Source organism: Phaseolus vulgaris, chromosome 6 (genome assembly GCF_000499845.2).
Source record: "Phaseolus vulgaris cultivar G19833 chromosome 6, P. vulgaris v2.0, whole genome shotgun sequence".
Taxonomy (NCBI): Eukaryota; Viridiplantae; Streptophyta; class Magnoliopsida; order Fabales; family Fabaceae; genus Phaseolus; species Phaseolus vulgaris.
In genome coordinates this window covers 13,793,434-13,812,497 of record NC_023754.2, presented here as the reverse complement: position 1 = coordinate 13,812,497, position 19,064 = coordinate 13,793,434, and the positions used below count along the sequence as shown (strand labels likewise).

Here is a 19,064-nt window from a genome sequence, read left to right as displayed (position 1 = left end):
ATAATAACAATATAACTCAATCAATGACTGAATATGTACGTACGTGATATATCGAAAATTAAAACACCTAAGTTTAAGAGTTTACTCTTCTCTTTATAGTCTTTAGGAAGATATTGTAAAGAATAGAGTGAAAAGGAGTTCAATTCATTATAATTGACCTATAAAAAAAAACTTTGTAATTGGAAATAAAAAAGTGACCCTTTTAGAATTTTATAAGTATTATTAAAACTTATTAGCACTGTAGACTGTCATAAGCAGCTTTTGTTTATATTAATTTCCTGTGGCCGCACTATTATGTAATACATTTGTTTCAGTGAATTTAAAGGGAAGTGCAATGTGGATTTAAGAAATTCACAAAAACAAATTTCATCATAGCATATATGCAAGGAAATCCCCGTACACATACATTTAAAATTAAATTATTTATTCACAATATTTAAAATTATATTATAAAATAGTAATAAAATTATAAACAATATTTTAAAAAATAATAATAAATATAAATTAAAAATATAATGATATTAATAATAATTATTTTATTTTTAAAAACTATTTAATAATGTTATTAATAAAAAATAAAATAATAATATAATAATATAATAAATTCATATATATATATAATAATATTAATTATAAACAAAATTATGGCCTGATATTTTTTATTAAATTAATTTATTTTTATCTAATAATTTTAAATACTTAAATCTATTAATAAATTTTCATTTAACTGTTTTTTCAGTTATAAATATTAAACTTTTATTTTGAATGCAAACACAATTTTTTCTGATAATTTTTTTTATTTTCTGACAAATGTACATAATCTGTATTTTTTTTTCAAAAGTTAGTTTTTATATAATTGTGAAAATAACACAAAAATATCTACTTATTTATAATAATAAAATTAATAATAATTTTTAAATTTTATCAATATCTTAATTTTTTTATTTATAATTTTAATTGTATTTAACAAAAAAAACTATACAAAAATAACTCATTTTATTTTTTAATTTTTTTAACACACTACAAGACAATCATGATATAGAAACCAATTTTTAGAGACCAAAATAATTAGTTGCAATAGTAACTAAATTAGAGACCATTTTAGAAACTAAATAAAAAATTGGTATTAAATAGTTTCTAAATTGATATCTAATTAGCAACCAAGATTTTAACTACCAATTATTTAGTTTCTAAATTTGGTTTCTAAAACCTTTGTTGCTAATTAAATACCAATTTAGAAACTATTTAATAATAATAGAAACTAATTTAGAAACCAATTTGTTTTTAGTTTTTAAAATGGTCTCTAATTTAGTTACCATTGCAACTAATTATTTTGGTCTCTAAAAATTGGTTTCTATTTCATGATTTTTTTTAGTGACATAAGAATAAATTTGTAATCTTACTTTTTACACCATTAAAAATAATTTAAAATATTACTCACAAATTTTAATAAACTTTATTCATACATCTACTCTCATATACTACAATCCAAACATACTAACTTTTTTTTCAAAATATCTCTTCAATCTAAACAAAACATAAATAAACATAGGTTTAATCATTCTATTTGTTGTTGCTATTTCCTCAAATTGTTGTACAGAGAGACTTAACACTATAAATGTTCCTGTGTATACAATATAATTGTAGCTGATAAAATAAGTTTTTGCTTGATCAAATCTAGGATTTTCTTTATTAATATTGGTATAACCTGATAGTAGTTGTTGAAATCAATTTTAGAGATAAAAAATAATTAATTGCTATATTGACTAAATTAGAGATCATTTTAGTAACAAAAAAATTGATTTCTAAATTAGTCTTTGTTAAATAGTTTATAAATTAGTATCTAATTAGCTAACAAGTTTTAACTACCAATTATTTAGATTCTAAATTTGGTAGCAAAAACATTGGCTTCTAATAATAAACATCAATTTAAAAACCATTTAACAATAATAAAAAGTAATTTAAAAAAAAAAAAATTTAGTCCCTAAAATAGTTTCTAATTTAGTCACTATAGCAACTAATTATTTAGTCTCTAAATTTGATTTATGTTTCATGATTTTCTTGTAGTGATACACGTTGTTACAATGAAAGTAGTAAGTTTGTTTTTTATCCATAATTTAGAAAGATTATTGAGAGGTGTAATTCATAAATCCTCGTTAATTATTTTAATTTTAATTAATATTATTTAATTTTATAAAATTTATATTTTTTATTTTTATTTAAGATTATAGACAGTTTTATTGATTTTTTTTTTGTCAAAAATTAGTAGGCTTTATAATAAACTCGTTAGATGAGCCACATTCATCTTTAATAGAAAATCAAATTAACTAATAATAAACATATAAAGCCTTATATACTTATTTTCATATTTAGTAATAAAAGAATTATGAAACAATATAATTTCATATTACATAGAAAACAAGTCACTCTAAAAGAATTATCTTGGTGATTCTATATTTTATATTTTGAGATTTATTTTAAAAAAATTGCACATAATTTTGAATTTTTTAAAATATAGCGGTATCCCTTCATTAAATATAATCTACCGTGATATTAATTTTTTTTCTGACTTGGATGTTGAACTTAATTATAGTTGATTACAATTATTTAAAAATAATAATTTAATAATTTTCAGAACACGTGGTTCATACAGAAGAACATAATATAGTTAACCAAATATATATAAAAAAAAAACTAAAATTACAATGACATAGTAAATTAAATACCGAAAGGTGTTAGAAAATTAAGGAACCAATTATTTAATTTGAAATAAATAGGTAATTAATAGTCGTAAGATCATAAAAGTGGAGAAATTGAAAAGAACGATGAATTTGACTTGCATGCGTTAATTAGTAAAAGTTAATTAACGAGTATTATAACATTTTAAATATTAATCGAAAGGAAATTTACCTTTGTGTTCATGGTTGTCTTCTTTTTTAACTTTCTCCATGTATGACTTTTTAGCTTTCTCAGAATTTAAAACTTCTTCTTTTTTAATTTCCTCCATATACGAATTTATAGCTTTATCACAATCTAGAGGTTCTACAGAAATAACTTGGACATCAAAAATAATAAAAATAGCATTAAAAGTGTGTTTTGGTGGGTTTGACATAAATAACATAGATCAATTAAATGTTATTTTGGTCTTCCAAAATATAAGTTTTATAGGCTTCTATTTTTCTCTCGCTTAGATAAATGTTTGATTTTCTAGTTTACATTAATATGCATATGTTTTTCGTTATCTAAGTTTATATTTATTTAATTAAGTATATATTTAATTTTAAAAATTCACAAATTTAATTTTCATGTAAGCTTTTATATAAAATAATTTAAAAAATATTTTCAAAATGGCTATTTAAGTTAATTAATTAATGATATGTTATGGTTTCACATTATCTAGTTAGAGAATTCAAAAAAGGTTGATGCACCCTTTGTAGATTGGTTTTATTGAACCAGGTTCTACACGAATATCTTTGACATAAAAAAATAATAGAAATAACATTAAAACTGTGTTTTGGTGGGTTTCACATAAATATAAGATCAATTAAATGTTATTTTGGTCTTCAAAAATATAAATTTCATATTCTTCTATTTTTATTTTGTCTTTCAAAAATACTAATTAAATTAATTTATAAGATTATACAAACCTTCCTTAAATAACTTCCGTCACTAAATTTTTTTTGGAATTAATACAAATCCATATATAAAAAATGTTACATACGAATATTATCATACAGATTCTAATCCATATTTAAAATATTTAAAATTTAATAATATTAATAATATTTAATAATATTACTAATATTTATATTATTAATAATATTAATAATATAAATATTATTAATAACATTTATATTATTAATAATAAAATAAAATAAACACTAGATCGATGGAGTTGCTTAATTTTTTAAAATAGACCCGATTAATGAATAGTTTGAAATAAAAGATGCAACATTTTTTGTTGTTGTGGAGTTAAAATCCCTATTAGGCTAGCCATTAATTAAGAATTCCTCTCTTTGAAAGGATGTATTTTAACTAGAACGTATACAAGATAAAACTATAACTATTAATTAAAAAGCTTAATTATATATGAGATTAATGAGCACAACACTTACAATAATATAGAATTTGCTTCCACCATGGGAGATTGTTTCCACTCTTGAACGCTGAAGGTCTGCAAGCAAGAACTTTGAGAGGTGTGGCATCATCGTTGTTTCGTATGTTCACAAGTCCAGGATAACAATGGTTTATTATAATTGCCAAATCTATATATCAATAACACATACCAATCATTAACAATAAATTTTTTGATCCAATCAAACTGAATCTTCTCAAATTAACTTGTTGTAAAATTCTTTGTATTGCATACATTTTATAATTTAAAGTGACATGTGAAAGTAATTTATTCTATTGCACTCAAGAACCAATTTTAGAGACAAAAAAAAATAAAATTACTTGCTATAGTAACTAAACAAGAGACCATTTTAGAAACTAACAAAAATTTCTAAATTAGTTTCTATGATTTTTAAGTAGTTTCTAAATTAGTATCTAATTAGTTACCAAGTTTTTAACTACCAATTATTTAAATTTAAATTTTGGTAGAAAAACCTTGGTTGTTAATTAGATACCAATTTAGAAACCATTTAACAACAATAAAAACTAATTTAGAAACTAAAAATATTTTTAATCTTTAGAATGATTTCTAATTTAATCACTATAATAACTAATTATTTTTTGTCTCTAAAATTAGTTTCTATTTCATGATTTTCTTGCAGTGTTGATAATTCAAATCATGTTTAGGGCTTCAATTTTAGGATCTAAATAAACTACGTCTACGACATAAAATTATTTTCCAATTTTACTTTTAGAAAAAATGAAATGTATGAATTGCATATGCAAAACTTTAAAAATGTTTAAATAAAATATTTAATTGTATAAGAGAAGTATCTTAGTCATCGACTTTACCTGCTGAAAAATAGGTTGAATAAATCGTGATTTAAATAGCCACCAATGGATATCAATTTCAAATATGCATCACTATAAAATTATTAAATAGAAAATTAATTCTATAGAAAAAAAAATAGTTTTTATAATATATTAAAAGAATTATTAGTATCTAAATTAATTTCTATTATTGATAAATAGTTCCTAAATTGGTATATAATTAGCTACCAACTATTTAGATTCTACTGTTGTTGGTATCTAAAACCTTGATAGTTAATTAGATACCAAATAATAATAAAAAATAATTTAAATATCAATAATTTTTTTACTCTCTATAATAGTATCTAATTTAGTCAATATAACAATTAATTATTTTTTTTCCTAAAATTATTTTCTATTTAGTGATTTTAGTGTAGTTATGGAAACAATGAGTGAATGGATTATGTTAAAGAAAATAAGTGATATTTTCCACTTATGAAATAGCAACTGAAATTGGAAGTGATAAAAGGTTTGATCAAATTAGTAATCGAAATTGTTTATTTTTTAGTTACCGATATGTTTTTATTAGTATTTATTTTATAGATAGAATAGGCTAAATGATTTTTCAAAATTAAAAGTGACAAAATGTTAGTAGAAATTTGGTATTGGTGAATTTTCAATGAACAAGTAAAAGAATATTGATTAAGAAAGTTATAAGTGAAAAGCTTTGAACATTGGTGGAACTAGATAGAGATGAAGATGGAATTAAAAGCTTGCTTACCCAAGAATTCTCTCCAAATGGCTTGGTGAAGGATGGTGTCTTCATGATCGTTCCTAAGTGAAACATCTAAATCTTTGGAAACAGCATGAAGGTACACAAAGGCCTTTGTTTGGCCTGTGAGCCCAGCCTTGAAAATAGGTGTTTCACCGTTGTTGTTCCTAACCCTAATCAAATCCTTCCTTTCACCATTTTCCCCTATGATGAACTTACACATGCCAATGAACCCTCTGGAAGCTGCAAGATGCAAAGGAGTGTTCCCTCTCTCATTGGTTGATCTCAGTGCACTTTCATAGCTCAACTTTCCCCTCCCTTCATGCCTCAAGATTGCTTCAACAAGAATGCTAACAAGCTCCACATTCCCATCATTCACTGCCACATGCAGTGCAGTGCCTCTGCTTTCGTTGATTATGACTTTGTGGTACTCACTGTCGTTCTCATATGCATTAATAACGTGCTTCCATCTTTCTTCCAATACCCACTCTTTGAACTCTGTGATATCATACCAATCTGTAACATGAACTAGTTAAATAGTATTTATGCACTGAATTAAGATACACTCATAATTTTATTTGCAACTTTTTGGATACGCGTTTATAAAATGGAAAAACAAAACACATATATGTCTCACACTTCATTTTATCATATTTCTGACAAAATATTATAAAATATTATGATATGATTTGTTTAAAAGCTGTTAAAGATTTAATTTGGCCCACCAGTATATCAGATATTAATTAAAGCATGGTTAAATAAATAAGAATGCTGAAAACAACTTGATTCCAAGGTTATTGGATAACAAGATAATCAAGAACAGTATGTCAATACATTTAATACCAAATATATAGAAAACCAGAGTACAAAAGGAGAATTTTAAAATGTTAGAAAACTGATTTGTGAAAGTTCACATTCTGGACTCACCTTCACTTGACATTCTGGACTCACCTTCAGTTGGCTTTCTGGACTCACCTTCAGTTGGCATTCTGAACTCACCTTCACTTGAAACCATTTTGAAACAAAGAATGCAGAGAAGAATGGTGATAGACGTGAAATCTCAAATAATGCAGGCTTACTTTTTATAGTGTCAAAGCTCCCAATTCTACACATTTTGTTGAGTATATGCTACTACTTTTTATTTATTTATTTGTTCTGTATTATTACTATTTCTTTAGTTTTTATCACTAGTTATAAAATAATTAGTCAAAGTTGTCTCTTACCATTTTCTCACTGTATTAATTTCTAGTCTCCTATTAAATTCATTTTAAATATATGAAATCTATTTCCTGATTATATTCATAGTTTCGACTATAGTAAACGTATACTTCTATTATAAACAGTGTATAAATGTATTTATGCATCAAAAGTTGAGAAGAATAGCATTTTATTTGTATGAAAATTAAGAGTTTGAAGTCATCTTAGAGTCCAGTGAAGTGGAATCAAGGAATTTTCTTGCTCGGCAATCACATTTATGTCCATATACTGAGCAAAAAAAAAGCTCAAGAAAAGCATAAAGCAGAATATTACTGTTTCACTTAGAAATTTTCGCATCACCCAAAGATGAGGATTGGTATCTCTGGTTGTCTTTATTTTCATTGGTCTATATCATTCCTTTTATTCCTAAAAGCAAGCTAAAAATACTGAGGTAATGCTCTTATTCTTTTATTTGGTAGAATACTCAATATTACTCAAATCAGTAAAGAATTGTTCTTCACTTCAGAAGTCATTTATGGTACTCTTCACTTATGCGATATACCCCAACAGACAACACATATTCAGCAGCAGCTGTACATATCATGACTAGTCTAAGAGGGTTGCAGTTGATATCACATATGTCCTCCACATTTTAATTATACTTAAGACGTAAAAAAAGTAAATTAACGACGGTGAATATATAAAGACAATTTTCGTGTTATTATTTCGATGGTTATAACTAAGTCATTTATAGCGACAGGTGAAAAACGTTGTTATAAATGAATTATAATGACACATATAATTAGCTGTCGTTACTTTAACTACTAAATAACTAAATTTAAAAAAAATAAAATTTAAAGACGATTTCAAGAGGAACCGTCATTATAAGTGGGTCTCTTTAAAAAAATGGATTAAAGGTAGTCATAACTAGTCTAATGAGTTAAATGAGGAATGCTACACAAACCCTAAAAAAATGCAGAAGAACATGGAAACTCAATAATAAAAGTTGGTAAATAAGAACATAGGGGGTTTTATTAACAAAACAATAAAAGAAGTACCAAATAAGGATTTCGTTAGGTTAAGACATAAAAACAATAAAAAAAATGCAGTGAAAGAGAAGAGCACCTTGAGCACCATCTTTCTTGTCGTTGTCGTCGTTTTCTTCATCGTCGTCAGCTTCGTCCTTCACCTCTTCTACAACGAGAGCGTCGTCATCCTGACAACATGCTCAAAAATTATACACCAAACATCAATAAGAGAAAGGAGTGGAATCGCGTTTTGCAAATTAAAACAAGAAAAAAGAAAAAAAAAGAGAGAATTAGTTAGGGGGAACCTGCGGTTGGGGTTTCTTCCTCTATGTTGCGTTGTCAACGAAAGGAACCATGACTGGGTGTGTCAGAGAGGGTAGGATTGGGATTTCGCAGTTTCACTCAGTGCGTGGGTTCTGATGGGCGGAGAAAAAATAAAGCTAAGCTTTTCCATATCATTTTAAAAACCACTAAGTATCAAATAATAGGTTATTTCGATATTTCAACAGGTTGAAATTTCACAGCCTTTTAGAAAATCCATCTTTTTAAAAAGATAAAGATTCAAATGAACTTCGATCATCTTAAGGAGTGAATTAACAAGTTAAAAACTACAAGACAACACGCACATCCATCAACAAGGTCTTCAATCTTTCCATATGGATTTGGAAACATTATTAAAGCATCTTGTTCAACCAAAAGGTTTCATGAGTGTTTATGAAAAGTGTGAAGAGTTAAGAGTGTATTTGGTTTCCAAGAGTCAAAGAAGGCTTAAAAAAAATTGGGAATAATGAGGAATGGTGTATGGAGAGAAGGAAAATGTGGGGTTTTTATTTCGAAGGAGAATTGTGGCAGTTTAAAATGACACGTTCTGAAGGATAATTGTGCGGTTACTAATATGTCGTATTATACGAAAACTTGTGGTGGTTATTAATAATTACCATATTAGAACCGCCACTTCATACACATTTTTTGTAGTGTTTGAGACACAACTTCCACTTAGCCCATGCATAAGAAAAGTTTCCTCAATTTACCTTTGATATGTTATCTATTTTCTAGGATAACATTATTATATATGTTTTCTTCAACCCCAATGTCAATCTTACTATCAAATCTATTCCTAGCATTCAAATATGTTAAGCATTATCATTTAGGTCAGAAACTTAGAAGTACTTTTCAGTCAAATCTAAATTTCGAGATAAGCATTACTAACAAAATGATAATACCAATCATCAATCAAGAACATAATAATATGTTTAGATATCACCTCAATACATAAGAGTTGAACAAGTTACTCCCAATCTAAAAGGTAGAATTAGCCACTCATGATGACTATTACACACAAGGAGAGCATGAAAAGAAGATCCAGGATGTTTCTCCTTGACGACTGCCTCCTCTAATGTTTCTCACACCTCCTATTCTCCCAATTGGGTTACAAGTCACTCAATGGTGTTTTCCTCCCAATCTTGCACACTAGGTTTGTGCCCCAAGCCCCCTATTTAACCTAAATTGCTTGGGTTTAAATGGATTCTCGCTCAAGCGAGCAAAACGTCGTCCAACCCAACTTCACTTGTGCTATCTCGCTCAAGTGAGATAGCTTGCTTGAGCGACCTCCCCTGGTGGTCAGATGGCTCTTTTGTGCGTTTAGGCAACTTTGGTGAGTGTTGATGCATTCCAGCTTTCTCTTTTTAGCTTTGTATATTTTCCTTTTGTCCAATTATCTCCCCTGGAATCCTAAAATTAACACAAAATTTTGGAATAAATTGTTCCTATTCAATTAAAAATCACAAAATATGTAACAAAGTATAAATTCATAAATTAGGGGTTATTTTATACTTATTTTTTTAACAATTAATACTCATAAGTGTCTATATTTTAATATGAAATATTACTGAAATTTGACACTTATTAATATCAAATTGCACACCTTCTTTATGTCAACACTCACATTTCTATATATAATTTTATTTCTTTGATTTTATATATTCCAAAAAATAATTATCCAAATGGTACTTCAAATCCTATTTCCTCTTTCCTTTAATTCCATCAAGCTGAATTGTTGAAAGTGAACTTTTGCTTGGTTATTATGTATTGTGGTTACCCTTGTACTGCACATATTCCAAACTTGATTCACGACCTTACAACTAAAAAGCAAATGACTAGTTCATTCCTCCCACAATCCACACATTGAACATAAATTATTTCCTATCATTATTCCATTGCGACACAAGTTTTCCTTTGTTGCCACTGTATTTAAAATTTCCCTCCATGCACGTGTAGCAAAGATGGTAAATCTTTCACTTTCTAAGGCAAAGTGTAAAAATCGTTGTTTTTTCCTCCACTACTATTTTGTATCTTTTTATTTGTCGATTTAACAATATATGTTTCTACCTTGAGGTAAACCATCCAACCTCAACATCGTTGACTAAGAGGATACAAGAAGATGGAATCTTATTGGAGAGGAGCATTCATATTTGAATATTCTTTTTCTTCTTCTTAGCTTTGTAAAAAGTGTATAAAGTAGTTTAGGAATTATTTTGGGCCAAGTAGAGTAGAATATTATATGGGCCTTGTATTTGAGTCAAAATAGTTTAGGTTAAATAACCTAACCGTAGAAGAGAGAGTTAGTGTCAAGCTAGGTAAATAACATAGGGCGTCAAGTTAGTGTTTGCTTAGGGCTAAGTGGTGTCACCTTCCATGTGTCACTTGTCACTCTCTCAATGGAGAGGATTTGAATCTTGGGCAGCAAGCTATGTTTTCCACATGTCAACTTGTTAGTGGAGAGGATTTTGAAAGGCTTGCTCCACAAGTTAGGGTGAGGTTAAGGTTTGAGGATTGCTTTGCACGCTTCCTCTTTTAGGATTCTCTTGTACATGAAAAGTAACTTTGATTTGAGTAATGAAATGTTGTCCAAATTATGACACACTTCAACTTGTCAAAGTTCTCTCTAGAGTAGTCTTCTTGTTAGACTAATTCTAGACTCTTCCTAGTAGTGTTTATTGTGTTGAACAAGGTGCTTTGATGATTCCAAATCTGATTTGAAGACTTGAAGAACCTACTGCAGTGTTTGTGTGTATTGTTTAGAAGTATTTGAATTGTCAATTGACATCTAGTATTGCTCCAAACTCCCTTTGTTCTTTATCTCTTTTAAAAGAGGTGTTTTCTAAAAAGCTGTGAAATTTTAGTCAGTTGTTTTACAAAACAATCTGTTGTTTGACACTTAGTGGTTTTCAAAAGGTTTTGAAAAATCTTTGATTTATTTTGTCTTTTCTGTCAAACTGAAACAACCAGTTATTTCGATAAAACAACTGGCTGTATTATTTGAAATCCTTAATTTCAATGAGTTGTTTCTTAAAACAATTTGTTGTTTTTCTAACATAATTTTGTTAAGAATTTCAAATTGTTTTGAAATGTTTCTAACTGCTTTTAATTAATGATCTAAAAGTTTTAACATTTGAGTCTATATAAATATTTTTTTATGATCTTTTCAACAACCTAAGAAAGAAAGCTTATTAAAAACGTTTTCAAGAGAATCAAAAGCCTTTGGATAATCGCTTCTGTGTGAAATAGGAATTGAGTTTTCTATTCTTTTGTACTACTGCTTTGTAAAGCCAAGGTGTATTCTATTTCCTTCTTTTGAATACTGTAATTGTGTGTAAGTCAGTTTAAGAAAGGGTTTCTGTAAACTGAGGTGTTGTCAAGGAGTGTTGTGTGTTCTTGAGGGGTTCAAGATCAACATTCTTGGTGTGGTTTTGGCTAAGAAATGTTGTGTTTTCTTGAGGGGTTCAAGATCAACATTCTTAGTGTGTTTTGTAATCTAGTTTTGATTGCATAGTGAATTCTCAATGGTTAGCCGGGGATTGGATGTAGCTATTAGTTAAGAGTGAACCAGTATAATTCTCTTTGTGTGAATTTCTCTAGGCCTTCTCTTATACAGTGCATAGCAAACTTTTCTTTGTTTTCAGGTATAAACAAGCTGTTGTTTCGAGAAAACAACTAGTTAATTTTTTTTATAAAGAACTATAAAATTGAAATTTTATCCAGTTGAACAGAAAATCAATTGGTTGATTTTTTCAGAACTTTTCACTTTACTTCCAATCTTTGAAAAATCTTGTGAAAACAATTTACCCCCCTCTTGTTTTGGCCATACATTCTAACAATTGGCATCAGGAGCTGAGTTCTTGAAAATTACTCAAGTTTTGATCCTAAATATTTTTGAAAAAGGACGAAAAACTATCTTTTGGGGAAGGTGCTTTTATATACATACCACCTTTGTTTTGTGGGGTGAACTATAAATTCTAGAAGGTTAGAATAAATTTTTTGTTGAGTCAATTGATAGAGGAATCTGGGATGCTATCACTAATGGTCCTTTTATTCCTATGCTTGAAAAAGATATAGTTTTTTTCTTAAAAACCTTGGTCCCAATTGACTAAGAGTGAAAGTAAAAAGGTTTAATATGATTGCATTGTTAAGAACATTATAACTTCTGCTTTGAATTCAAATGAATTTTTCAAGGTTTCTCAATGTGGATCGGCAAAGGAGATGTGGGACATCCTTGTAGTAACCCATGAAGGCACAACAAATATGAAGTGGGCAAGGAAGCATCTCTGATGTGCATAAGAGATTTACGGATGAAAACCATCAGACCTCGAAACTTTCTGCTAAGAAGATAGACGCAGATCGAGACTTACTGAAGAGATTGTAAAGTATTTTTTTTTCTTAACCTTGTAAAAGTTGTATAGAGTAGTTAGGAAGTTTTAGGCCTTGTATTTTGGGCTAAAGTAGACAAGGATGTAAATAGAAAAGAAAGTAAAATGTAAAATAGTAAAAAAAGGGGTGCAAATAGAAATGTAAGCAAGGAAGGCATGAAGCTCCACTTGTCTTCTTCTCAATGGAGAGGATTTGCACCAATAAGGTGGTGACACTTGTCACACTCTCATTTGAGAGGTTTTGAGAGACTTTCTCCTATAAATAAGAGTCTTTTATACATGATTTTTAACTTTGATATGAGTAATGAAATGTTGTCTAATTGAGAAACTTTTACTTGTTCAAAGTTGTTATCTCAAGAGTTGTCTTCTTGTTAGACAAATTTCTAAACTCCTCCTAGTATTGTTGGCCTAACCTCACTCTAGAAACTAAGTGTTGGCCTAACCTCACTTAGATATACCGACATAATTTTTTATCTCTTCCAAAAATTTTACAATTCTTCATGCTTCCGCAATAGTGTTCATCATCCGTATAAGATATTCAAATCAAAACAATGAAGAAGATCTACAAATGAAGATGCAAGTTAGGATTGCATCATTTGGTATCAGAGCTTTGGTTTAAGAGATAAGTAGCTCCTTCTTCTATTTCTTTTTTAATTTCGTGTTGGTCATAGTTTTTCTTGATTGTATTGAATATTTATTGATTTATTTTGTGTTTTTCTATCTTTTGTTTGGTTTAAATTCATTGTTCTTACTTTCGTGTATTCATGTTCATTTGTCTTTTGAATTTTCTTAAAATTTGTTCGGTCAAATTTTCTTATAATTGAGTGATGTTTAGTCTAAAATTTGTCATAAACTTCATGAACTCTTCAGTGTTTTTGTTTTCATTTCTGAGTTCATAAATTGTTATTAGATCATTAGCAATAGCAATTTTCTTTAAAGTTGGGTTTCATTATCATCTCCAAAATTCATTTTCGAAAATTTTCCGAAAAGTTTTTGTGGTTCAAAAAGATATTCAGAGGTATGAACAGTAATCCAGATCTGTTTTTGGAATTTCTTGGAAGTTTTTGGTTTCGTGTTCATCCGGTTGATAATATACTTGAACTTTTGCCGCGATTTTTGATTTGGATCTAACGAATAGAGTCAAATTCCTCTTCCGCTTTCTTTTCGGAAAACCTTGGTTCTGTGTTTTGTTATTGTGACTGCGGATCGCAAATTTCCACAATCGACTTGCTACCTCAAGGCCTCGAAGTTTCTTCAGAAACAGATTGTGGTGATTTTTTCCATCTTCAAAGGAAAACATCAGTTGCCTTGCGTGGTGGTTCTTGTTTCTGAATTGGTTATTCGAATAGGTACTTGCCTTCGTGAATCGGTGACACGAGATGGAGAGGATGATGGGAACAGTGTCAGCAAATCAGTGATTAAAAAAAAACCACTGTGCGACGACGATTGTTCCTGTAGTGGTGAAGCAAGCATGTGCTATGCAACTGGAGCGGTGACTTCCGAGTGAAATCAACAGAATTAGCAAAAAAAAAAAAATAGTGTTCGTGCAGAATTGTTTCCAGTAACGCTGTGACTCTCGCTGGAAAAACAGAGGTGTGATTTTCATTTTCTGTGGTGCTAGTTCGATTGGTGCTGATTCAAGTGGAAAAATACAGGTGTGTTTTTGTTTTTCGAGTAACGTTGTTTACGGTTCTGGAAATTTCTAGTCTGAAGGTTGATTGGCGATTCTAGAGCGTCGTTTATGTATAGAATGATTGAAACTCGAGCAGCGCAAATTTTGTTCAGAAATTGAAGTTTTAAGCACGAACGAAACAATTCTGAATTGATTTTGATTTGATGTAAGCATTAAGGCACCTGTTGAGGAATTCCATTCCGGTTGCTGAAAATACAGAGAATTCTGAGCATGAGAATGGTTGAAACAATTACTCTCACTTCTGAGGTAGTGAGCACTGCATTTGCGGGGCCCACGAGAGTTGAAAATTGAAAAAAAAAAGAATTCTGCATATAATATCAGAATTGATAAGAGAGATACTTGTAAGTTGGCAATGGATTGCAATCACTGTGGCTTAACCGATAATATAGTAATATTGTGATTTCGATGAATTGGAGTGGTGCACACTCCTAGACACGGCGGATCCATGATTTGTTCAAATCCTTTGATGAATGGAAAATTGTGAAAGTTAATTCCAATTTTGGACTTTTTTTTCTCGACCTTCATATTTTCTTCTCTTACCGCTATAAATTTTTTATTTTAAAAAATACCTCTATGAAATATTTTGGATTAAATAATCTGGATTTTTTTTTTCAAATTGATAAAAAGATTTTGGATTACATAATATGGAAGCTACTCTATTAGGGTGGTACAAGAAGAATAAAAAAGTATTTTTATGTTTTGTATGAGGGTGACAGAAGAACCTATGGAAGTGGAGGAAGAAACAACCCCAATTTTGTGGTTGTAGTGAAATTTGTTTGGGCCAAGCCATATGTTAATTGGGCCCAGCTCCATTTTGGTGTGTGTTTCATTGAAAAAATTGATATTGTTGTTTTTAACTTTGTAATCCAATTCTAGTTTCAATCTTTAGGTGTTTTCTTTAGTGTTTAATTTTTCTTTGAGGGTCTAATTTCTTGATAGTATCCAAATTTTTTTTTTCATAATTTTTGGATAATCTTTATGTCTTGTCACAATTCCAAATCTCTTGAGTTTAACTTTCTTAATTTTGAGATTTTCTTGATTTTTAAGTACTAGTATGTTGATCCAACACGAGAAATTTTACAACATTTTATATATAAATATTAATATTATAATTTTTTTTACATATAAAAATTTACACTAAATATTGAGCATAAGTTTGGATACTTTTGCATATTAAAGAATTTAACTTAACTTGTCATAAATTTGCAATGTTAGTAGTCCACAAATTAATTATAATAATTTTTTGCCATAACAAATACATTAAAATAGAAAAAAAATAATTTGAACAAATTTACAACAGTTATTTTAATTCAACTAATCTTTTAATACATAATTTAATGTTTGAATATTTTAACTAATATAAATTGTATATCCACATAATGTTTATATGCAATGTATTGTTATATGAAACAAACATAACACACAAAAAACAAATTTGAAGTCAGATATTTAGGAAGCATTATGTAACAATATATGTGTAAAATATTATAATACAAAACTTGTGTAATCAATGAATATTTGTCTTAATTAATGTGGAAAAATCAGGTTTAAGATTATTCATATTTTTCGTGAAGGGAATGTGTGTGCTGATAAGTTGGCTAATTTAGGATTTATTCATAGAGAATCATTTATTTAGTATAATAGGCTTCCATCTAGTCTGTTCTTATAATTCTTTATGAATAGATATAGTCTACCTATGTATGGTTTTTGTTAACATATGAGTTTCTGTCTGGTCCCCCCATATTTTTGTATTTTCTTTAATTTCTCTTCTTTTAATAATACTTTTGTCATGTGATGACAAATGATTGTTCTTACTTGAGGTGTCAGCCTAGCTGAGATGTCAAGTTGCATAGTGATGTCTAACATTCATTATTTTCTATAGTGAATATGCACTTATGTGTTACTAAGTACAATGAAATTTTTGTATTAAAACCATTTAAAAGAAACAAATTTATCAAACTAAAATTATAGACAATTAAAATTATTAAAAATTTATAATTTACCTTTCTTGGTTATCCATTATAGTCCCGTTGAAAGATTTGCTATCAGAAATAAGAAGAAACCCGTTATTACAAAAAAAAAAAAACATATAGAAATTGTTAAATTCATCTTCATATATTAGAACAAAGATATGAGAAATAAGAATAGTTTTGGATTAAAGAATTTCCATACCGGATATGTATGGCTGTAACAATATGTTTCATACATTTTCAAATATTTCTCTGTAAACCACATTAGTAGTTGAATTATTGGTATTTCCATTATCATCCAAAATCAATATTTTCAACCCTTTCTTGGATTTCGATCTGGAAACAACAACATATAGTTGTCCACGTGTAAACACTGGACGTGGTAGATATAGACCAACTTTATTAAGTGTTTGACCTTGTCTTTTATTTATTATCATAACAAAGCACATAGATATTGGGAATTGTCTTCTCTGAAACTTAAAAGGCATGCTTGATTCAGAAGGAGTCAAGTTCATTCTAGGAATAAATATTTTATCACCAATATTTTGTCAAGTAATAACTTTGGGACCAATAACATTCTTCCCCAAGTGAATTACTTATAATCTTGTTCCATTGCAAAGTCCATTGGCTTGATCAGTATTTCCTTAGAAGCATTATTGGAACTCCAACTTTTAATTTAACACAATGATTAAGAATTCCCGAGCATTTGATATCATTCAAAAAATTTGTTGTAAACTATCTAGCTTGAGCATTTTCTTGTTCTTCAGATTGGCAAGGGGTGTCTGAACTTAAATAACTAACTTCTTATCCGGGGATTAAGGATAAGATGAACTCATTCACTTGGTCCACACATTTTTTAGTAGGACACAATATTGCACCATCGTCAAAAAAATTCATCAGAGGAAAGATTTTGCATGTTGCATGGATAAAAAAATTCAACCAATTGCAATAAAAGTTGTTGAACGTGTAGAATTAAAATGTATTATGGTATTTTAATAGTTGCATGTCTCAACTCATTTAAGTCCATATCTCCATCTCCAATATGAAGTATCCAATTAGCAAACTCTTTTATTTTTGTTACAGTTTGCATTGATTTCTCACTGCTTAATCTCATATTCTCTGTAAGTTTCAAGACTTTGCAATGTTTCCAATAATTCTGCGTAGTTTAATGTTGCCTTCACAATGTCATATCTTGATCCATTTTTTTACAATAGGCAATATCTACCTAAAATCTTCTCCCAATACAATGACTTCACCACCAAAAGGTTTATGAGCGTTTTCTTGACTTTCAGCCCTCATGACATCCCTTAGAGTTCTATCCAGAACTTTAAAACAAAATCTATTGATCATTGGAACTTCATCCCATATAATTAATTTATTTTAAATCAACAATATGGCACGAAGACTTCCTTGAGGTATGTTGCAGGTTGATAGTTCATTTATTAACAAAGGAATGCAAAAGGTAGAATGAGTTGTTTTCCCTCCTGGAAGTGACAAATAAGTTATACCGCTAGAAGCTACATTCAACACAATCAACCTTTTTTATCTAATGGCAGTAGACAAAGTTTTCCATATAAAAAAATTTTCTTGTGCTGCCATAACTGTATAAGAAAAAAAAAACGCCAACTTCTGACAGTATTGTTATCATTATATTCTCATAGACATCCACTTGCTCAGCAATTAGAGATTGAAAAAAAAGAAAAGAATGCATTTCAGACATTTTTATTTTGTCATAATTTAATTGATCAATAATGAATCTATTCTCATAAATAAAGAAGAATATGAATGAATAAGTTCTGGTAGACTGCTAAAGTCTTTTAAAGACTCACCATTTGAAATTAATAAGTCTTCTACTTGTAAGACAAAGATTTTGTATTTGAGCATCTTCAATTGTAAGGCCTACAAAAAAAATTAATGTCATATAAGGTATTTATAAACTTTGAGGAAAACATAAATTTATACCTGGTAGGTTAAACTCTTTTCTTTTTTTTTATTATACAATGTCATCTAATAGTAACTTCCAAGTTTTGTTCCACACTTCATCAGGTTTAGACATAGTATTCATGAGTAACAGTGTAACAAATAATCTTCTCAATTGAATTCTTGAAGCAAGGTTGTTGGCCTCTATAATGGCATCAATAAATTTTTTATCATCTGCCAATAGCCCCATCGCATAGCAAACCTCTATATGTTTTGTAAATTATACCATTAACAGTCTTAATGTTATCATAATTACAACACCTTTTTTATAATTCAACAATATCATGAGATCATATAATTCTCCTGACCCAGGAGGAATATATGTAAGCCTTCCAATAGTAATACCCATCTTCATTGGCTTTCATTCTCTTCATTCTGCCATCCAAACAAATTGGCTAGGATATTCATAATAGGTCAAATGTTGCCCTTCTAGATAAATTTTATTAGCCTCAAACCAAGCTAAAAACATTATTCGTTTATGTTCATTTGTGTTCAATATTTCATCAATTTCTTCATTGTCTTTAAATAGAATGGGTTGCTCGTATAACAGATGAAAAACCAACCTTTGAACTGGATGCCATCTAGTTGACAATCTAATTGACAAAGCATGTCAAGCAACAAATAATGGGAATTGAATAACATAATTTTCTTACTTTAGCTGGCATAAATTGAGTGTGGAGCAATATTGAGTTATAAAATCAACACATTTCAATCACCGTTGCAGATAACTTAAATGTAGAACTGATGGAAGGAAATATATGAAAGATGAGAAACTAATTTTGTATGTGTCATACT

At 28.7% G+C, this 19,064-nt stretch overlaps 1 protein-coding gene across 1 annotated transcript; it reads right to left on the bottom strand.

The window, feature by feature from the left end:
• Positions 1-4,095: 4,095 nt before the first annotated feature.
• LOC137833419 (uncharacterized) lies at positions 4,096-18,459 on the bottom strand. The gene is made up of 4 exons (XM_068641771.1): positions 18,289-18,459; positions 8,018-8,108; positions 5,705-6,211; positions 4,096-4,265 (listed from the first exon to the last, which is right to left on the bottom strand). The coding sequence occupies exons 1-4, from the start codon at positions 18,457-18,459 to the stop codon at positions 4,096-4,098; spliced, it is 939 nt and encodes a 312-aa protein (XP_068497872.1).
• Between the last annotated feature and the right edge of the window lie 605 nt (positions 18,460-19,064).

Bases quoted from the DNA above. Each gene is read 5' to 3' on its own strand.
- LOC137833419 (XM_068641771.1), bottom strand. From the start codon at position 18,459: ATGGGGCTATTGGCAGATGATAAAAAATTTATTGATGCCATTATAGAG. The intron at 8,109-18,288 runs GTATAATAAAAA...GCATGTTGTCAG, and splicing joins AGTTACTATTAGATGACATT to GATGACGACGCTCTCGTTGT. The intron at 4,266-5,704 runs GTAAGCAAGCTT...ATTGATATATAG, and splicing joins CATTTGGAGAGAATTCTTGG to ATTTGGCAATTATAATAAAC.